This window comes from Saccopteryx bilineata, chromosome 5 (assembly GCF_036850765.1).
Source record: "Saccopteryx bilineata isolate mSacBil1 chromosome 5, mSacBil1_pri_phased_curated, whole genome shotgun sequence".
NCBI classification, from domain to species: domain Eukaryota; kingdom Metazoa; phylum Chordata; class Mammalia; order Chiroptera; family Emballonuridae; genus Saccopteryx; species Saccopteryx bilineata.
The window spans coordinates 206,067,103-206,088,807 of record NC_089494.1 but is presented as its reverse complement, the minus strand read 5'-3'; the positions used below and the strand labels follow the sequence as shown (position 1 = coordinate 206,088,807).

General features: G+C 36.9%; 1 protein-coding gene across 3 annotated transcripts in view; it reads right to left on the bottom strand.

Annotated features, from left to right (window-relative positions):
* CNOT6L (CCR4-NOT transcription complex subunit 6 like) overlaps window positions 1-21,705 on the bottom strand; it is a 128,454-nt gene that overhangs the window by 71,141 nt on the left and 35,608 nt on the right. For all 3 annotated transcript variants that reach the window (XM_066233380.1, XM_066233378.1, XM_066233379.1), the window contains exon 4: window positions 19,015-19,100. In XM_066233380.1, coding sequence (XP_066089477.1) covers window positions 19,015-19,100 — 86 coding nt within the window. The remainder of the gene's footprint in view (window positions 1-19,014; window positions 19,101-21,705) is intronic.

Sequence of the window (21,705 nt, the reverse complement as noted above, 5' to 3'; positions counted from 1 at the left end):
GAAGACATAGGTACTAAACTCATGGACCTTGGTTTTAAAGGGCATTTTATAAATTTGACTCCAAAGGCAAGAGAAGTGAAGGCAAAGATAAATGAATGGGACTATATCAGACTAAGAAGTTTTTGCTCAGCAAGAGAAACTGACAACAAAATAAACAGACAGCCAACTAAATGGGAAATGATATTTTTAAACAACAGCTCAGATACGGACCTAATATTCAAAATATACGAAGAACTCATCACTCTCAACAACAAGAAATAAACAATCCAATAAACAAATGGGAAGAGGACATGAACAGACTTCTCCCAGGAAGAAATACAAATGGCCATCATCTTCTCTAGTTATTAGAGAAATGCAAATGAAAACTACAATGAGATACCACTTCACACTTAGATTAGCTATTATCAACAGGACAGGTAATAGCAAGTGTTGGAGAGGCTGTGGAGAGGAAGGAACCCTCATTCACTGTTGGTGGGAATGTAAAGTAGTACAACCATTATGGAAGAAAGTATGGTGGTTCCTCAAGAAACTGAAAATAGAACTACCTTATGACCCAGCAATCCCTCTACTGGGTATATACCCCAAAAACTCAGAAACATTGATACGTAAAGACACATGTAGCCCCATGTTCATTGCAGCATTATTCACAGTGGCCAAGACATGGAAACAACCAAAAAGCCCTTCAATAGATGACTGGATAAAGAAGATGTGGCACATATATACTATGGAATACTACTCAACCATAAGAAATGACGACATCAGATCATTTACAACAAAATGATTGGATTTTGATAATATTATACAGAGTAAAATAAGTAAATCAGAAAAAGCCGAGAACTGCATAATTCCATACGTAGGTGGGACATAAAAACGATACTAAGAGACATGGACAAGAGTGTGGTGGTTGGGGGGATGGGGGAGGGGGAGGGGAAGGGACACAAAGAAAACTAGATAGAAGGTGACGGAGGTCAATCTCACTTTGGGCGATGGGTATGCAAAATATTGAATGACAAAATAACCTGGACATGGTTTTTTTTTAACATATGTACTCTGATTTATTGATGTCACCCCATTAAAAATTAATAAAAATTTAAAAAAATATATTACTCCAAATTAGATTGCTATAAATTAAGATGTTAATTATAATCCTTAGGATAATCACTAAGAAAGTAACTCAAAATAATAAAGCAAAAGAAACAAGGAACTTAAATTGGTACACTAGAAAATATCCATTTAACAAAGCAGAACGTATTGAGGAACAAAGAAACAAAAAGAACTTAAGACATATAGAAAACAAATAGCAAAATGGCAGACATAAGTCCTATCTTATCAGCAAGTACATTAAGAGTGGATTAAAATCTAATTCAAAAGCAGAAATTAGCAGAATAATAAACATATTTCCTTATATGCTATCCACAAGAGACACACTACAGATTCAAAGGCAAAATAGATTGAAAGTAACAGAAAAAGGTATGCCATGTAAACAGTAACCAAAAGCAAGCGGAAGTGGCTGTACTGAGAAGAAAGGGATAATCTCAATGTCCTGTTACAGTGAAAGAAATTTAGTTAGCAGTTAAAAACATTTCAAAAAAGAAAATTCCAGCCAAACCAGATGGTAGTGCACTGGATAGAGCGTCAACCTGAGACCCCGAGGACCCAGGTTTAAAGCCCCAAGCTCACCAGCTTGAGTGTGGGTTCATCCAGCTTGAACACAGGCTCACCAGTCTAGGTGCAAGGTTGCCGCCTTGAGCATGGGATTATAGACATGAGCCCATGATCTCTGGCTTAAGCAAGGGGTCACTGGCTCGGCCAGATCCCCTTGGTCAAAACATGTATAAGAAGCAATCAATGAACAACTAAAGTGCCACAACTACGAGTCGATACTTCTCATTTCTCTCTCTCCTGCCTGCCTATCTCTCTCTCTCTCTCTCTTTCTCATTAAAAAAAAGAAAAAAGAAAAAAGAACATTTCAGGCCCATTTGGCTTTATTGGAAAATTCAAGAAATCATTTTAAAACACAATAATACAAATATTATACACACTCTGCCAGAAAACAGAAGTGTTAGTAACACTCTGTAACTCACTTATGAGGTCAGCATTATCCTGAAATCAAACCAGACAGACATTCTAAGAAAAACATTATAAAAAAATATATCTTATGATTATAGATGTATAAGCCCTTAAGAAAATATTAGCAAATTAAATTCAACAATATGTTAATACAGAATACCTATTGACCAAGTAGTATTTAAAATGGGATTAAAGGTTGATTTAGTATTTGAAAGTCCTTAAGTGTAATTCAGTATATAAACAGACTAAAGAAGAAAAGTCATCTCAACAGTTAAAGAGAAAGTACTTGACCAAATTCAACTTGCATAAATGACAAAAACACTCAGCAAATGTGAAGTAGAAAGAAATCTATTTAAGTAGAAAAAGCATCAAAAAAAATTGCAGCTGATATAATTGATAGTGAAAGACTGAGTGCTTTCCCTTTAAAACTGATGAGAACAAAGCAAGTATGTGCACTTTCATTACTTCTATTTAAAATTGCCCTAGCCAGTGAGATAAGGCAAAAATTTAAAAGAAAACATATCTGAAAGGAAGAAATAAAATGATATCCTTTCCCAGATTAAAAGTTAAGCTCCTAGAAGTAATAAAATTTACAATGCTGCAAGAGACAAGGGCAATATATTTACAAACCAATGACATTTCAATCCTATACAACACTAATGCATAGACATTTAAAAACCAGAATCACTTACAAAAGCATCAAAAATATCAAATAAATATGAATCTAGCAAAATATTTGCAAGACGTACATGCTGAAAACTACAAAACATTAAAGAAATAAAGAAGACCTGCTTACATGGAGCAATATACTGTATTCATAGATTATAACATGCAATACTAAATGTCAAGATTAAGATACTGAATCATCCCAAACTGATCTACATGTTCCACACAGTCCCAATAAAATTCCGAGCAGGATATCTTACAGAAATCATAAGCTGATTTTAAAAAATATAAAAACTTATTTTACATAGAAATGTATGTTCAGATGTTTATAGCGCCTTTATTCCTAATCACCCATACCTGGAAACAACTCAAATGACCTTCAATTTATGAACAGATATAAATACCTGTGGTACATCCACACAATAAATAATATTAAGCAATAGAAATGAAGTACAATATGTGCAACAATATAGATGAACTTCCAGTGCATTATATTAAGTAAAAGAATCCAGACTCAAAAGACTACATACCATATATTTCCATATATGACATTCTGGAAAAGTAGTCGCCATGGGCTGAGGTTAGGGAAAAGGTGTTGACTTCAACAAAAACAAACAAGGTATGATAGAACACTTCTATTTCTAAATTTTGGTGGTAGTTATGCAACTGCATACATTTGTCAACATTCACCTGAGGGGTGAATTTCACTATATATAAATTATTGCTCACTAAAAAGGTTGCTAAGAAAATATTTTCCAAATAAAAAGGCCCTGACTGGTTAGCTCAGTTGATTAAGAGTGTCATCCTAAAACAACAAGGTTGCTGGTTCAATTCCCTGGACAGGGCACATGCAGGAGCAGCTTGATGTTCCTGTCTCTCTTTCTCTCCCTGCCTCTCTCTCTCTCCCTGCCTCTCGCTCAGACTTTCAAAAGTCATCTCTTATAGTCTAGAAGTAAAATGTACAAATTCCAAACCAATTGAAAAAAGTATATAGATTCAGAAACAAACAACAGGGGAAAAAACATACTTTTAGAAAGGCAAAAAAAAGGGAGGAGAAAAAATCACAAAGAGTAAAATCAAAAGGTAGGATAGCGGTCCTGGCCAGTTGGCTCAGCAGTAGAGCATCGGGCCCGGCATGTGGAAATCCCAGGTTCAATTCCCAGTCAGAACACACAAGAGAAGCATCCATCTGCTTCTCCACCCTTTCTCCTCTCCTTCCTTTTTATCTCTATCTTTCCCTCCCGAAGCCAAGGCTCCACTGAAGCAAAGTTGGCCCAGGCACTGAGGACGGCTCCATGGCCTCTGCCTCAGGCACTAGAATGGCTCTGATTGCAATGGAGCGGCATCCCAGATGGGCAGAGCATCGCCCCCTGGTGGGCATGCCAGGTGAATCCTGGTCGGGCACATACAGGAGTCTGTCAGATTGCCTCCCCACTTCTTTTTTTTTTTTTTTTTTTTTTGATTTTCATTTTCTTTTTTTTTTTTTTTTAATAAATTTTTATTAATGGTAATGGGATGACATTAATAAATCAGGGTACATATATTCAAAGAAAACATGTCTAGGTTATTTTGTCATCAAATTATTTTGCAAACCCCTCGCCCAAAGTCAGATTGTCCTCCGTCACCCTCTATCTAGTTCTCTGTGCCCCTCCCCCGCCCCCTCTTTCCCTCCCTCCCTCCCATGTCCTCCCTCCCCCCCCCACCCTTGGTAACCACCACACTCTTGTCCATGTCTCTTAGTCTCATTTTTATGTTCCACCAATGTATGGAATCATGTAGTTCTTGTTTTTTTCTGATTTACTTATTTCACTCCTTATAATGTTATCAAGATCCCACCATTTTGCTGTAAATGATCTGATGTCATCATTTCTTATGGCTGAGTAGTATTCCATAGTGTATATGTGCCACATCTTCTTTATCCAGTCTTCTATTGACGGGCTTTTTGGTTGTTTCCATGTCTTGGCCACTGTGAACAGTGCTGCAATGAACATGGGGCTACATGTGTCTTCACGTATCAATGTTTCTGAGGTTTTGGGGTATATACCCAGTAGAGGGATTGCTGGGTCATAAGGTAGTTCTATTTGCAGTTTTTTGAGGAACCACCATACTTTCCTCCATAATGGTTATACTACTTTACATAATGGTTGTACTACTTTAACTCTGGAAAAATACAAAAAAAAAAAAAAAAAAAAAAAGCTAGGATAGCAACAACAGAAAAATATCAATAATTACAGCATAGATAAGGCAACTGGTCTAAACCCACATACTAAAAATAAAATAAAGTCAGACTAGACTAAAAACAAAGTCTAGCTACATACTATTTGTAAGAGATATACCTAAACATAAGTACACAGAAAAGATGAAAGTAACAGATGAGAAAAGATATCTTAGACAAAAATTAACCAAAAGAAAACTTGCATATTTAATATTACAATATTAATACAGATTATAAAACAAAAAACTCTTCAAGGTAAAAAAGGTTTACCCTCTAATCCCTGGTTTAATTCATGATTAGAAGATACAGCAATATATATGATACACAGCAATATATAGGTACACTTAATAAAATAATCTCAAAGGATACAAAGCAAAAGCTGACTAAATTACAGAGAAATGAATAAATCCACTACTTTAATTGAAACTTTGGCATAAACATCTTAATTACAAAGAGAAACTGTCAAAAATTTCTAAAGATATAGAAAATCTGATCATACAGCTAACAAATTTGATCAATAGATAAATATGTAGACCTGTGCCCATTAGTGAGAGAAACAATATTTTTTTCAGGTACAGTAAAATATTTACAAAAATTGATCACACACTAGGCTATAAAACAACAATTAACATATGTCAAAGAAGTAGTTCATATAGGCTACCATAACTGCCTGCAATTCAATTAAGCTTAAAGTTAATAAAAAAGATATATTTAAAATCACACATGTATAGACATTTAAAATAACTTATGAGTCAAAGAAGATATGATAACTTACATTAAAAATACTTAGGCCAAAACAATAATGAAATACTTCAAAATTATGTGATGCAACAACAACAAAATATCTAACTAGGGCAAATAAAGTTTATAGCCTTAAATACTTGAAATAATAGTAAATAATAATAAACAACAGCTGTAATATTTGAAAAATAAGGCCCTGGTCAGTTAGCTTAGTGGATAGAGCGTCAGTCTGACATATGAACATCCCAGTGTATGGATGTCCCAGGTTCAAGTCCCAGTCAGGGCACACAAGAGAAGCTACTATCTGCTTCTCTCTCTTTCCTTCTCCCCTTGCTTTCCTTCTTCCCTCCCATAGACAGTGGCTTGACTGGTTCACACTTTGGCCCAGGCACTGAGGATAGCTGGCTGGTCTGAGCATCAGCCAGAGGTTGCTGGGTAGATTCCGGTCAGGGAACATACGGGAGTCTGTCTCATTATCTCCCCTCCAATCACTTAAAAAAATTTTGAAAAATAAGTAAAAATAAATCTGAATAAACCATATATCAAACTTAAAGAGAAAAAATACATAAATCCAGAGAAAACAGAATAAAGAAAAGCAGAAACATGCATAACTGGTGGTGGTACAGTGGGCAGAGCGTCAAACTAGATGCTGAAGTCCCAGGTTCCAAATCCTGAAATCACAGGCTTGAACACGGGGTTATCTGGCTTGAGTGCAGGGGTCACACAGCTTGAGCATGGATTGTCAAAATGATCCCATAGTCGCTGGTTTCAGCAAAAAGATCACTGGCTTGAGCCCCCACCTCCTATCCCAGTCAAGGCACGTATGAGAAGCAATCAATGAACAACTTAAGTAACACAACTACCAGTTGATGCTTCTCTTTCCCATCCTGTCTCAGTCTCTCTCTTTAAAAAAAAAAAAAAAAGGCAGAAACAAACTAGTTTTTAAAAAGTAAAAGCCAATATTGAGTCAGTGAAAAAAACATAACTGACAAACTCCTGGGGAAACTACATCAGGAAATAAAAAAGAAGGCATAAATAAATAACCTTAGAAATAAAGAGAGGGTAATATAGCTCTAAATAGAACAGTCTAAAACTGTATCAAGAAAATATTATGAACATTTTTATAAAAATAAGTTTGAAAACTTAAAAAGCTTACAATTTCCAATAGTACAGATACATTCCAATAAAATTGACTCATTAATAATTAGAAAGCCACAAGAATTCTTCTAACTACAAATCCTATTAAATGAGAAATACAATATAATCAGCACAATAGATGAAGTAAAGCATTTAATAAAATTCAGGACTTGGATAAGGATTAGCAAAGTAGAAATAAAAGAAAACTGCTAGAAACTAAAATTTATTTTTCATTTTTTAAATTTATTGATTTTAGAGAGAGAGAAACAGGAAGAGAAAAAGACAGAGAAAGAAACAGCAATCGGTTGCTTCATTTATTTATGCACTTACTGGTTGACTCCTGTATGTACCATGATCAGGGATCAAACCTGCAACCTTGGTGTATCAGGATGGTGCTCTAACCAACTGAGCTACCTAGCTAGGGCTTAAAATTTTTTTTAAAATCAAAAATAAAGAGTAAATATTCTTAATGGAAAAATATTAAAAAGCAATCCCTTCAAAATCGGGAATAGAAGCATGCCCAGTATTAATGCTTCTATTCAACATTGTACTAAACACCCTAGTCAGTACATTAAAACAAGAAAAAAAATTAAAGGCTCTGGCCAGTTGGCTCAGTGCATAGACCATCAGCCTATGTGCAGATGTCTCAGGTTCGATCATAGATCAGGGCACACATGAGAAACCAGCATCTGCTGCTTCTCTTTCCTTCCCTCTTCCCCTTCTCTCCCTCTTCCCCTTTCACAGTCAGTGGCTCAAATGTTAGAGCATAGGCCCCAGGGAACTGAGGACAGCTCAGTTGGTCAAAGTGTTAGCCTCAGGCACTGAGGACAGCTCAGTTGATTTGAGCATCGGCCCCAGACAGGAGTTGCTGGGTGAATCCTGGTAGGGATACATGTGGGAGTCTGTCTGTCTATTTCCTCTCCTCTCATTTAAAAAAAAGAAAAAGAAAAAAGAAATTAAATACCTAAGAATTTGAAAGGAAAAAAGTCACTATTAGCTGATGAAATTATTACCTGCATACAAAACCCAAAAGAATTTGCAAATTTTTAGAATGAGAATTTACCCAAGAAAGCTTATTATAAGATCTTTTTTTTTTTAATTTATTCATTTTAGAGAGGAGAGAGAGAGAGAGAGAGAGAGAAAGGAGAGAGAGACAGGGGGGAGGAGCTGGAAGCATCAACTCCCATATGTGCCTTGACCAGGCAAGCCCAGGGTTCCGAACCGGCGACCTCAGCATTTCCAGGTCGACGCTTTATCCACTGCACCACCACAGGTCAGGCTATAAGATCAACTTTTTTAAAAATTGTATTTATAAACCACAAGAGCAAATAAGCAAAAGAAAACAACTTTTAAAGTAAAAAAGACAGGCTTTAAAATTGGAAAAGAAAATACATAAAGTACCTAGAAATAAATCCAATAAAAGATGTGCTTGACCCATTTATAGAAAGTTATAAATTTAAAGGACATATAAGATACAAATAAACAGAGAGAGCATACAAATTCATGGACAGGAAGACTCAATATAATTAAAATGTAAATTCTTGCTAAATTGATCTGGCCATTCAGTGCAATTCCAAAGTCCCAACAGCTTTTATGAAAGGTAATAAGCTGTTTCTTTTGTATGAGGAAAATTCAAGACACCCAAACTCCCAAGACAATACAAAAGAAAAAATGTAAGGGAAATTCCCAAACCAGATACCAAATTTTAATATAAAACCTTAATAATAATTATGATAATGTAGTAATTAGTATAGGATTAAACAAATTGACAACTGGATATACAGAAGACCCTAGAAACAGACCTAGACATAGTTGATATATGAAGGTTACTTTGCTGATTGATCAATGAGAAAAGGGAAAGCTCTTCACTAAATGGTGTTGAGACAACTGGTTATGCAGACAGAATAAAACATTAGAGAATTCCCATAATTAGACCCCTCATACCATATTAAAAATCGATTCCAAATGAATGAAAAAATTAACCATAGAGTAAAACATTACAAAACTTTTGGGAGGTATATAAAAAAAGGTATTTTTGACCTAGGGTAGGGCAGGATTTATTTAACAAGATACATAATAGTATGTACTAACTATGAAAGGTTTTTAATTCAACTATAATAAAAATATCAAATCTATCCAATAAATGATACCAATAAAAAAACAAAAATAAAAGCTACAAAGTGGGAAAAGGCATTCATAGTACAAAATAGACAAATTAAGAACTCCTACAAATCAATAAGAAACAAATATTACTGGTGAAAATGAGCAAAAGACATCAAAAGCAATTTCACAGAACATGGCCAATAAGTATATGAAGACATGCTGAGCCTTATTAGTAACTAGGAAAATACAAATTGAAACTACAACCAGAAACTATTTCATATTCAACAATGGCATAATTTTATAATTCTGACAATATTAAGTGGTGAAAAGAAGAAAAATGGAAACTACACTACTTTGGGGAATGTATTTTAGTACAACTCTGTACAACACTATACGGCATTACCTAGTAAAAGCTAAGAATGTACAGGCCTCCACAACCCAAGGATTATACTCTCAGGAACTCTATAGGAAACATGCACTTGTATTGCTTATAGTACCCCCAAAAAAGGGGGATACTAAGTATCTACAGTAGAATAAATAAATTACAGCAGATGTATGTCAGAATACAACACAGCAAAGAAACAAACTACAATTATATGCACGCATGAATATGGATGAATAATAAAAACATAAAGCTAAAAAAAAAGCAAGTCATAGAAAATTACAGTCAGCTCTGGACGAACGAGTAGCTCAGTTGGTTAAAGCATCATCCCAATACACCAAGGTTGCAGGTTCAGTCCCTAGTCAAGGTACATACAGAAATCAACCAATGAATACATAAATAAGTGGATCAACAAATGAATGTTTCTCTCTCCCTTCCTCTCTCTAAACCAGTAAATACATTTAAAAATAAAATTACAGTCAGTACGATTCCACTTATTTATAAAGGTTAAAATACCTACAATAGATACATACATAACCCCAGACTCTGGCACATAATAGGTGCTCATCAGTATCTGCTGAATGACTGAAAGAAAAGTAAAGCAATAGCTAACCTGACATTCAGGACAGTAATAACCTCTGAGGGAAGGGATGAAGATGTAATCATGAAAAAGCACAAGGAAACTTAAAATGTATAGATGGTCTACAGCAACAAGATGTGAGTGTGCCTATTTTCCAATAATCTCACCAACAGTTATTTGATACAATTTTTGGAATTCTTCCAAACTGAAAAGTGAAAACCAGGTATAGTTTCAGTTTGCATTATTATGCATAAGATTATCAAGTTTCTATATTTTATAACTGTGAATAATATTAAATGAACTACAATATTAATATGTTCTGTACTAGATTTTGTTTGTTTTTTTACAGAGACAGAGAGAGAGTTAGAGAGAGGGATAGATAGGGACAGACAGACAAGAACGAAGAGAGATGAGAATCAACAATCATCAGTTTTTTGTTGCAACACCTTAGTTGATCATTGATTGCTTTCTCGTATGTGCCTTGACCACGGGCCTTCAGCAGACCAAGTAACCCCTTGCTCGAGCCAGTGACCCTGGGTCCAACCTGGTGAGTTTTGCTCAAACCAGATGAGCCCATGCTCAAGCTGGCGACCTCAGGGTCTCGAACCTGGGTCTTCCACATCCCAGTCTGATGCTCCATCCACTGCGCCACCACCTGGTCAGGCAGATTGTTCTCTTAATGATGTCCAGAAACTCATTTAAACACAAAAACAAGTACTTTGACTCTTTATGAGTGACAATCAAGTTTTTTTTTTTAAGTGAAAGGAGGGGAGATAGACTCCCACATGTGCCCCGACCAGAATTCACCCATCAAACCGCATCTGTGACCAATGCTCAAATCAATCCACCTATCCTCAGCACCTGAGGCCGACACTCAGACCAACAAAGCTATCCTTAGTGCCTGGGACTGACACTAGGAATGAATCTAGCCAGCGGCTGCAAGAAGGGAAAAGAAAGAGAATGGAGAGAGGGAGGGGAAAACAGAAAGAAGGAATAGAGAGAGAGAAGCAAATGGTCACTTCTCGTGTGTGCCCTGACAGGGATCGAACCCAGGATATTCACATGCCAAGCCAATGCTCTATTCACTGAGCCAACTAGTCAGGGCTAACAATTAGATTTTTGAAGTGCATTTTTAAAAAGGTACTGAGAATGTTAGGTAATGAGTGTACAGTTATTCATTTTATTATTTCCTTTAAAAATGTATGTTGTTGCCTGACCTGTGGTGGCGCAGTGGATAAAGTGTCGACCTGGAAATGCTGAGGTCGCCAGTTTGAAACCCTGGGCTTGCCTGGTCAAGGCACATATGGGAGTTGATGCTTCCAGCTCCTCCCTCCTTCTCTCTCTCTGTCTCTCTGTCTCTCTCTCCTCTCTCTCTCTCTCTCTTGCCCTCTCTCCTCTCTAAAAATGAATTAAAAAATTAAATTAAATTAAAAAAAGTATGTTGTTAAAAAGTTTTACAAGTAAAAGAATCTTCTATTGCCACAGCATTTTGTTTTAAAAGAAATAACTCTTGCCCTGGCCAGATGGCTCAGTGGTAGGCAGAGCATTGGCCTGGCGTGTAGAAGTCCGGATTTAATTCCTAGCCAGGGCACATAGGATAAGCACCTATCTGCTTTTCCACCCTTCCCCCTCTCCTTTCTCTCTATTGCTCTCTTCCCCTCCCACAGCCAAGGCTCCATTGGAGCATAGTTGGCCCAGGCGCTGAGGATGGCTCCATGGCCTCTGCCTCAGGCACTAGAATGGCTCCAGTCGCATCAGAGCAATGACCCAGATGGGCAGAGCATCGCCCCTAGTGGGCATGCGGGATGGATCTCAGTCAGGCACATGCGGGAGTCTGTCTGTCTGCCTCCTCACTTCTCACTTCAGAAAAATACAAAAAAAAAAAAAAAGGCAATAACTCTTGAATAAACCTAGAAATTTTAACAATTATTGAAGTTCTAAAACTTTTATGAACTGAGGACAACTCAACCGAATGCCAGAAAAAGTACTAACACGTTAGGATATGAATTCTAAATTATTTAAAATAACTGTGTAAGAACTGGTTTTACACCTTTTCTTCCATAAAATTAATACACTTTAGATTTTTCTTTTAAGTGACTTAAGAGAACACTTCCAAATTACTGGACTAGCCATGTCTGTAGTTTTTAAATTGGCTTTCTCAAACTAACTCCTCAAATACCCTACCCTTCATACATATTCCCTGAATTTCAAAATAGAATTTCTGAAAATTAGCTTATTGGGCCAAGATAATCAAATCATTATCAAAATTTCTAAAAATTAGCTTATGAAGCCAAGATAATCAAAATCATTATCAAAATTTTGGTTTTGATACCTGTATGCTAGTGGCAAACAAGGAAACAGAAAAAAGACACTCCTTTTTTTAGTTTTAAGACAAAATGGTGCCTGACCTGTGGTGGCGCAGTGGATAAAGCGTCGACCTGGAATGCTGAGGTCGCCGGTTCAAAACCCTGGGCTTGCCTGGTCAAGGCACATATGGGAGTTGATGCTACCTGCTCCTCCCTTCTCTCTCTCTCTCTCTCTCTCTCTCTCATTCTCTCTCTCTCTCCTGTCAAAAATGAATAAAGTCTTAAAAAAAAAAAAGACAAAATGGAATCTCACAAGTTCATTCTTATTTCTTTTACATATATATTTTTAAATGCTCCACTCCACTCCCTCTCCTTTTAACACAACATGCCACTATGTGGCTATTAAAACTAATTTAAAAATTATTTCAAGTTTTACCTTCCCAAGGATATAAAGCTACACCCTTCTTTAGAGGCATTTTATTCCTTCAATTGCTTTATAAAACAATCCTGTTTTCATTCTTCTTTGACTTTACAAAGAAGGCAGAAAGAGCTCTGGTTTTCTTTCATTTCTAAAAGGTCTTTGATCTTCTGTATTGGATCACCTGCACAGAAAGTGGCACTGCCAGAAAAATAGACTCTCATAGAAGAGAAAAGGGTCACATATAGGTATTTACCTATACCATAAAACAAACTAAAATTTAATGAAAAGGAGTTGATCTATAGGCATGAACAAAGCTGAGTTAGTTAGCAAGGCAGAACCTGACTAGTGGTGGCAGAGAAGACAGAGCATCGACCTGTGACACTGAGGTCCCAGATTCAAAACCCCGAGGTCACCAGCTTAAACATGGGCTCATCTGGCTTGAGTGCAAGCTTCCCAGCTTGGGCATAAGGTTGTCAACTTGAGGGATCACTGACATGATCCCATTGTCACTGGCTTTAGCCCAAAGGTCAATGGCTCGGCTTGAGTTCCTCCCCCTCCCCCACCCCTGTCACGTATGAGAAGCAGTCAATGAGTAACTAAAGTGACACAACTATGGGTTGATACTTCTCAGCTCTCTCCCTTCCTGTCTTTCTCTCTCTCTCTCTTAAAGAAAAGAAAAAAAAAGTTAGCAAGGCAGAGCTGGTGCCTCATCTAAAAGACTAGAGGTCTAAGGAGATTTTTAACAGTAAATCAGCAGACAAAAAGGCATTATGATCAAAGGTCAGACAAAGATAGTATAGTAGTCCCTTTCTTATTACACCTCCAGTGACACGCTGGTCAACTGAGGCCCAAAAATATGAAATGGAAAATTCTAGAAATACGCAATTCATAAAGTGTTAAATTGCATGCCATTCTAAGTAGCATGATGATGTCTGACACCATCCCATCCAGATTGTGAATCATCCCTTTGTCCAGTACATCCACAGTGCATACAATACCTGTATGTTAGCAGTAGTCTCATTTATTACATCAACTGCTGAGGTATCACAGTGCTTGTGTTCGAGTAGCCTATATTTTACTTTAAAAATGTCCCCAACACACAAGAGTAGTGTGCCTTGCAATTCAGATGTGCTCAAGAGAAGCCATAAAGTGCTTCCTTTAAGTGAAAAAGTGAGTATAATACAATAAAATACTTTGAGAAGACCATATTTACGTAACTTCCATTGCAGTACTTTTATAGTTGTTCTATTTTATTATTAGTTATTGTTAATCTCTTACTATGCTTAATTTATAAATTAAACTTTATCACAGATATGCATGCATAGGAAAAAAATATATACAGTATAGGGATTGGTAACATCATTGGTTTCAGGCATCCACTGGGGCAGGGGGGGGTCTTGGAATGTATCCCCTGCAGATAAAGACTACGATAGTTTAGACAACTAACATTTTAACCAGTAAAATAAAATGGAAGAGTTAAGAGAATAATAAATATTCAGAATAAGTCATTCAGTTGATAATATAAAATTGGGGGGGATGATGAAATAGCATCAGAGTTATGAAAGAGTAAGATATATGATACATATACATGCTTTTTCAAGAATGTTAAATGCAGTAAAAAGGGTAGTCCACTGTGTTAAACAGTAAATTATTCATTTATCATTGCTGTATTCTCTATCAACAATATTAGGAGAAAAACAGTTGTTCTGATTGATGTTAAAAGAAACAATAGTATTCTTAGAGACAAAAATAATAGATTATCCCTAGTATAAAAATGTGAATTGTGAATCTAAGGTTATAAAAAATGACATTCATTATTTTTAGAAAGAAACAGACCTGCCTCCACTCCAAGTCTAGCTGGATGGCGGTTCCAACTGTATTTATAAAAATAAGATACAGCATATACAGAATCAGGTAAAATATCCCAACAGTTAAATTTCACATGCATCGTGTTCTCAAGAAAATATTTTTTCATTTCACACATAATTTTTTAAAAAATCATACAGAGAAATTAAAAACATGACACTTAACCATTCATATAATTATCCAATTTACAAAGAGTTAACTGTGAAGGAACCCTAATACCATTTCTGCCATTTCAACCAAGAATGTCAGGATTCTTTCTACTCTTACTCAAGTTTTATTTTTAATGCTCTACTATATGACATAAGCAAATGCAAAGAAAACATGTTCATGAACATTAAAATAATCATTGAAGGAGGAAAATAAAATACATGAAAATGTATACTTTATATGGCTGTGATTTATGTTCTTTCCTGATGAGCACAAAATAAAATGTTTAACAAATACAGTATATGTGACTTTAGTCCTCTGAATTCAGAATAAACCCCTCTTGTTATGCTATGCCAAAAGAGAAAATTATACAAATTTCAGTCTTTACATAAATTGAGTACGACTTTCATTCCAAACTAATTAAGATAAGATTATGAGAAGAGCAAGTATTTTGGATTAATACATTTTATTTAGAATAGTTATACTGATTGGGTATAGTTCATATTTACTGTTACAATGTTTTCCCTCTTATAATCATATAATATGTCAATGTTGTTTTATATACTCTAGTAGTACCTGACAAGTCCAGCTAAGGTTAAGGTTTACTCTATTTAAAACCATTCTTAAAAAAAAAAAAATAAGAAAAAGACAACAGAAAAAAACTGGTGTTAATTTGAAATGCTTCTTCTAAATGGATAAGGTCCTAGAACTATACAATCTTCTTAGACTGAGTCACAAAGAAGTGGAAAACCTAAATTAACCCATAAGCAGGGAGAAAATAGAAACAACTATCATAAATCTACTTAAAGGTCCAAGACCAGGTGCCTACACTAGTTAATTCTACCAAACTTTCATAGATGATTTGGTACCTATCCTTCTCAAAGTCTTACACAGATGTGTCCCTAACACATTTTATGAGGCCAACATAACCCTGATTACCAAAACCTGGCAAGAATAACACAAAAAAAGAAAACTACAGACCAATATCCTTTACGAATACAGATGCAAAAATTCTAAACAAAATATTAGCAAATTGAATACAATACATTTAAAAAATAATATATCATGATCAAGTAGGATTCATTCCAGGAACACAGAATGGTTCAACATATATAAATCAATCAATGTAATAATACAACATACCAACAAAACAAAGAACAAAAATCATATGATTATATCAACAGATGTAAAAAAAGGCATTTGATAAGATACAATATCCATTTGTTCAAAACACTCAGTAAAATGGATATAGAAGGAAAGTACCTCTCTCTCCACTCTTATTCAACATGGTACTAGAAGTCTTAACTAGAGCAATCAGGCAAGGGAAAGAAAGAAAAGGTATCAATATTGGGGAAAAAGTAAAGGTATCACTTTTTGCAGATGACATGATCCTGTATAAAGAAAACCCCAAAGGCTCCACCAAAATACTATTAGGAACAATAAGCAAATACAGTAAAGTCACAGAATATAAAATCTATATACACAAATTTACTGCTTTCCTCTATGCTAACAATAAAACTTCAGAAAATAAGCTAAAAAAAAACAATTCCTTTTACAATTGCAACAACAAAAAAATAAAATAGGAATAAACAAAGGATGTGAAGGACCTATATACTGAAAACTACAAAGCATATTGAAAGATATTGAAAAAAAACACAATGGAAAAAATTTTCAAGTGAATGATTTGGAGGAATCAACATAGTTAAAATGGCCATATAACCCAAAGTAATATAGTATATAAATTTAATGCAACACTCATTAAAATCCCAAGGTCATTTTCTAAAGAAATAGAACAGGCCCTGGCCGGTTGGCTCAGCGGTAGAGCGTCGGCCTAGCGTGCGGAGGACCCGGGTTCGATTCCCGGCCAGGGCACACAGGAGAAGCGCCCATTTGCTTCTCCACCCCTCCGCCGCGCTTTCCTCTCTGTCTCTCTCTTCCCCTCCCGCAGCCAAGGCTCCATTGGAGCAAGGATGGCCCGGGCGCTGGGGATGGCTCTGTGGCCTCTGCCTCAGGCGCTAGAGTGGCTCTGGTCCAGGATGGGCAGAGCATCGCCCCCTGGTGGGCAGAGCGTCGCCCCTGGTGGGCGTGCCGGGTGGATCCCGGTCGGGCGCATGCGGGAGTCTGTCTGACTGTCTCTCCCCGTTTCCAGCTTCAGAAAAATGGAAAAAAAAAAAAAAAAAAAAAAAAAAAAAAAAAAAAGAAATAGAACAAAAAATCACCAGGTTAGTATGGAATCACAAAAAAACCCCAAATAGCCAAATAAATCCTGAGAAAAATGAAGCTGAATGTATCACACTACCTGACTTCAAATTATACTATAGAACCGTAATAATCAAAACATCATGGTATTGGCAGAAAAAACAGACATACAGAGCAATGGAACAGAATTGAGAGCCCAGAAATAAAACCACGTGTCATCTATAGACAAATCACCTTCAACAAAGGAGCCAAAAACACACAATGGAGGAAAGAAAGCCTCTTCAATAAATGGTTTTGGGAAAATTGAAAAGCCACAAGCAAAAGAATGAAACTTGACTACAGTTTTTACTGCACAAAAATTAATTCAAAATGGATCAAAGACCTAAATATGGCCCTGGCCGGTTGGCTCAGTGGTAGAGCGTCAGCCTGGCGTGTGGAGGTCCCGGGTTCAATTCCCGGCCAGGGCACATAGGAGAAGCGCCCATCTGCTTCTCCACCCCTCCCCCTCTCCTTCCTCTCTCTCTCTTCCCCTCCCACAGCGAGGCTCCATTGGAGCAAAGATGGCTAGGGCACTGGGGATGGCTCCTTGGTCTCTGCCCCAGGCGCTGGAGTGGCTCTGGTCGCAACAGAGCAACGCCCTGGAGGGGCAGAGCATCGCCCCCTGATGGGCAGAGCATCGCCCCCTGGTGGGTGTGCCAGGTGGATCCCGGTCGGGTGCATGCGGGAGTCTGTCTGACTGTCTCTCCCCGTTTCTAGCTTCAGGGGAAAAAAAAAAAAAAAAAGACCTAAACATAAGATCTGAAACAATAAATTACATAGAAGAAAACATAGGTACTAAACCCATGGACCTTGGCCATAGAGAACAATTTAAGAATTTGACCCCAAAGGCAAAGTAAGTAAAGGCGAAAATAAATGGGACTATATCAAACTAAAAAACTTCTGCAAAACAAAAGAAACAGACAAAACAAATAGCCAACCAAATGGGAGATATTTGCAAACAATAGCTCTGTTACAGGGTTAATATCCAAAATATATGAAGAACTCAAAAGCTCAGCAGCAAACAATCCAAGTAAAAAATGGGGAGAGGACCTGAACAGACACTTTTTCCAAGAAGACATACAAATGGCCAACAGATATATGAAAAAATGCTCATCTTCACTAGCTATTAGAGAAATGCAAATCAAAACTACAATGAGATACCACCTCACACCTATTAGATTGGCTAGACAGGTAATAAGTGTTGGAGGGGCTGTAGAGAAAAAGGAACCCTCAATTCATTGCTGGTGGGAATGCAAATCAGTAATACCATTATGGAAAAAAGTATGGTGTTTCCTCAAAAACTTAAAAATAAAACTACCATGACTCAGCAATCCCTGTACTGGGTATCTACCCCCAAAACTCAAAAACACTGGTACATAAAGACACGTGCGCCCCCATGTTTATTGCAGCATTATTCACAGTGACCAAGACCTGGAAACAACCAAATTGTCCCTCGACAGAGGATTGGACAAAGAAGATGTGGTACACATATACAATGGAATACTACTCAGCCCTAAGAAATGATGATCTATTGCCATTTTTGATAACATGGATGGACCTTGAGAAAATTATACTGAGTGAAATAAGTAAATCAGAAAAAGCTAAGAACTATATGATTTCACACATAGGTGAGATATAAAACTAAGACTCATGGACATAGATAAAAAGTGAAGTAATTACCAGGAGGAAGGGTATGGAGAGGAGAGTAAAGAAGAACAAATATATATGGTGATGGAAAATGATCTGATTTTGGGTGATGGGCACACAACACAATCAACAGCTTAAATGCTATAGAGATGTTTACCTGAAGCCTATGTACACTTATTGATCAAACTGACCCCATTAAATTTCATTTTTTCTAAGAAATATTAGTTTTATAAAAAAATTAAAGGTAGAATATAAAAACAAAACAAAACATTTCCCCACAAAAGTTTGTTAAAATCATAGCAGCACGTTGAAATCCTGAAGCTCAATTCAATACGAAAGAACAATCTTTCTTTCAAGAGAAAGTATAGTCACATTTTCAAAATAACACTAAAACCTGATCTATATTTTAACTTAAATGGTCTTTAAAAGGCTCAGAGTACCTCAATACTGAGCGTAATGCTACATTTAAAATTAAAAAAAAATAAAAACACTCACCTTTCAAACCTAGAGTTTGTAGCTGGAAGAGCCGACCAAGTTCATAAGGCAAAACCCGTAACATATTGTTATTTAAAAGCAATTCCCTGTTTTAAAAAAAAAAAAAAAAGTTTTTTCTGTTTTAGTTGAATTTATCAAGGTTTATTAATATCTACAATTATTTTCTTAACCTTCCTTCTAAAATACCGTGACTGATGTTTGCATTCAAGGCACATTTCTATATACTTATCTAAAACTGTTGTGTAATATTAAAGTACTACAGAATGTGTAACTGCCACAACTTTTAACAGTGCTTCTATAATTTACTCATTCTCTATCAGATTATTAAAAGTGTAGGAATTGTATATCATTTTCAAGCTAAATCCACTCTCTTTTCTCTCTCATCCAAATGCCTATCAGATCAGAGTGACAGATATCCTTAGTGTCCAAAGAAACAGATATCCTTGAACCTAGTCTAATTCATAGGAAAAAGTAGATATTTTTTTCAAAGTTCAGGATTTAACTATAACTAATAACCAATCATTTGTATCAATTTTTTTTCTTCTTTTTCCATGTGAGAGGAGAGGAAATAGAAACAGACTCCCGCATGCACCCCGACAGGGATCCACCAGGCAAGCCCTATCTGGGGCTGATGATGCTCTTTGTCCATCTGGGGCCATGCTTACAACCAAGTTATTTTTAGCATCTGAGGCGGAGCCGCCACAGAGCCATCCTCAGCTCCCCGGCCACTACACTCGAACCAATTGAACAATAACTATGGTGGGGGGGAGGAGGGGGAGGGATAGAGAAGCAGACAGTCACTTCTCAACTGTGTGCCCTGACCCCTGAACTGGAATCTAACCCGGGACAGCTACACACTGGGCTGACGCTCTACCACTGAGCAAACTGGCCAGGTCCTGTATCAACTTTTATAAGTGATTACAACTACAATCACATCAAGATACTATGATAAGCCCTGACCAGGTGCTCAGCTAGTTAGAGCATCGTTCTGATACACCAAGGTTATAGGCTTGATCCTGAGTCAGAACACATACAAGTATCAACCAATAAATGCATAAATAAGTGGAACAATAAACTGATGTTTCTCTCTCTCTCTCCTTCCCCTTCCTCCCTCTCTAAAATCAATAAAAGATAAAAATAAAGATACTATGATAAACAGTCACTGACAGAACATAAACATTAAAAGTAAAATATAGGATAGTATAAATAATATGAAAGCATAGATACGGTCTGACTGGTATGATTATAAAATTATGCATACACTATAGAAAAAATAAACAGCCCTCTCATTAGATGACTAAAAGTATTTTAAAAAATAGAAAACCGCTTGACCAGGCTGTGGCACAGGGGATGGAGCGTCAGACTGGGACGTAGAGGACCCACGTTAAAAGCCCCAAGGTCACCGGCTTGAGCGCAGGCTCATCCAGCTTGAGCACGGACTCACCTGGCTTGAGCACGGGGTCACTGGCTTGAGCGTGGGATCAAGGACATGACCCCATGGTCACTGGCTTGAGCCCAAAGGTCGCTGGCTTGAGCCCAAGGTCACTGGCTTGAGAAAGGGGTCACTCGCTCTGCTGTAGCCCCCCGGTCAAGGCACATATGAGAAAGTAATCAATGAACAACTAAGGTGCCGCAACAAAGAATTTATGCTTCTCATCTCTCTCCCTACCTGTCTGTCTGTCCCTATCTGTCCTCTCTGACTCTCTCTCTCTCTCTCTCTGTCAAAAAAAGAAAACCAACAAAAACATACTGTAATGGGATGGTAAGAAACAACATTTTAAAATAGTATGTTTAACTTTAAACATATGACAAAAATTATCTTAAATTACTACTCAGAGCCTGACCAGGTGGTGGTGCAGCGGACAGAGCATCAGACTGGGATGCAGAGGAACCAGGTTCAAAATCCCGAGGTCGCCAGCTTGAGCACGGGCTCATCAGCTTGAGTGCAGGGTCACTGGCTTGAGTGTGGGATCATAGACATGACCACATGGTAACTGGCTTAAGCCCGAAGGTCTCTGGCTTAAGCCCAAGGTCACTGGCTTGAGCAAGGGATCACTCACTCATTCTGCTATAGCCCCCAGGTCAAGGCATATATGAGAAAGCAATCAATGAACAACTAAGATACTGCAATGAAAAATTGATGCTTCTCATCTCTCTCTTTTCCTATCTGTCTGTTCCTATCTGTCCCTCTTTCTGTCACAAAAAAGAAAAAAAATTACTACTCAGGATATAAACAATCAAAAAAGGCAATCCTTGTTTGTATTGGGAATGTTTATAATACAAGGTCTTAAGATTTCTACAAAATTTTCTCCTATAAAGACATTAATAAAGTACCCTGAAGGACTAGAAATAAATCCATTTATCAGGTGTTAAATTTCCTTAACAAGTTGTAATATATAAATGTTGTTATATAAAACAGTGATGTTTCTAAGTTTTATAGTAAGCACGTTATATTTTCCCAATTATTTCTGATTAGTCTTATGGTCATATACTTGAGCCTAAAGTTAGACTTAGTATTTTAGCTCTACCCCATCTAAATTCTGTCAAAAAAACTTGGTAATAAAAATTCACTTCTAACCTGACCAGGCGATGGCGCAGTGGACACAAGTGTCAGACTGGTACTCAGAAGACCTAGGTTCAAAACCCCTAGGTCACCAGCTTGAGCACAGGCTCATCCCGCTTGAGTGCGGG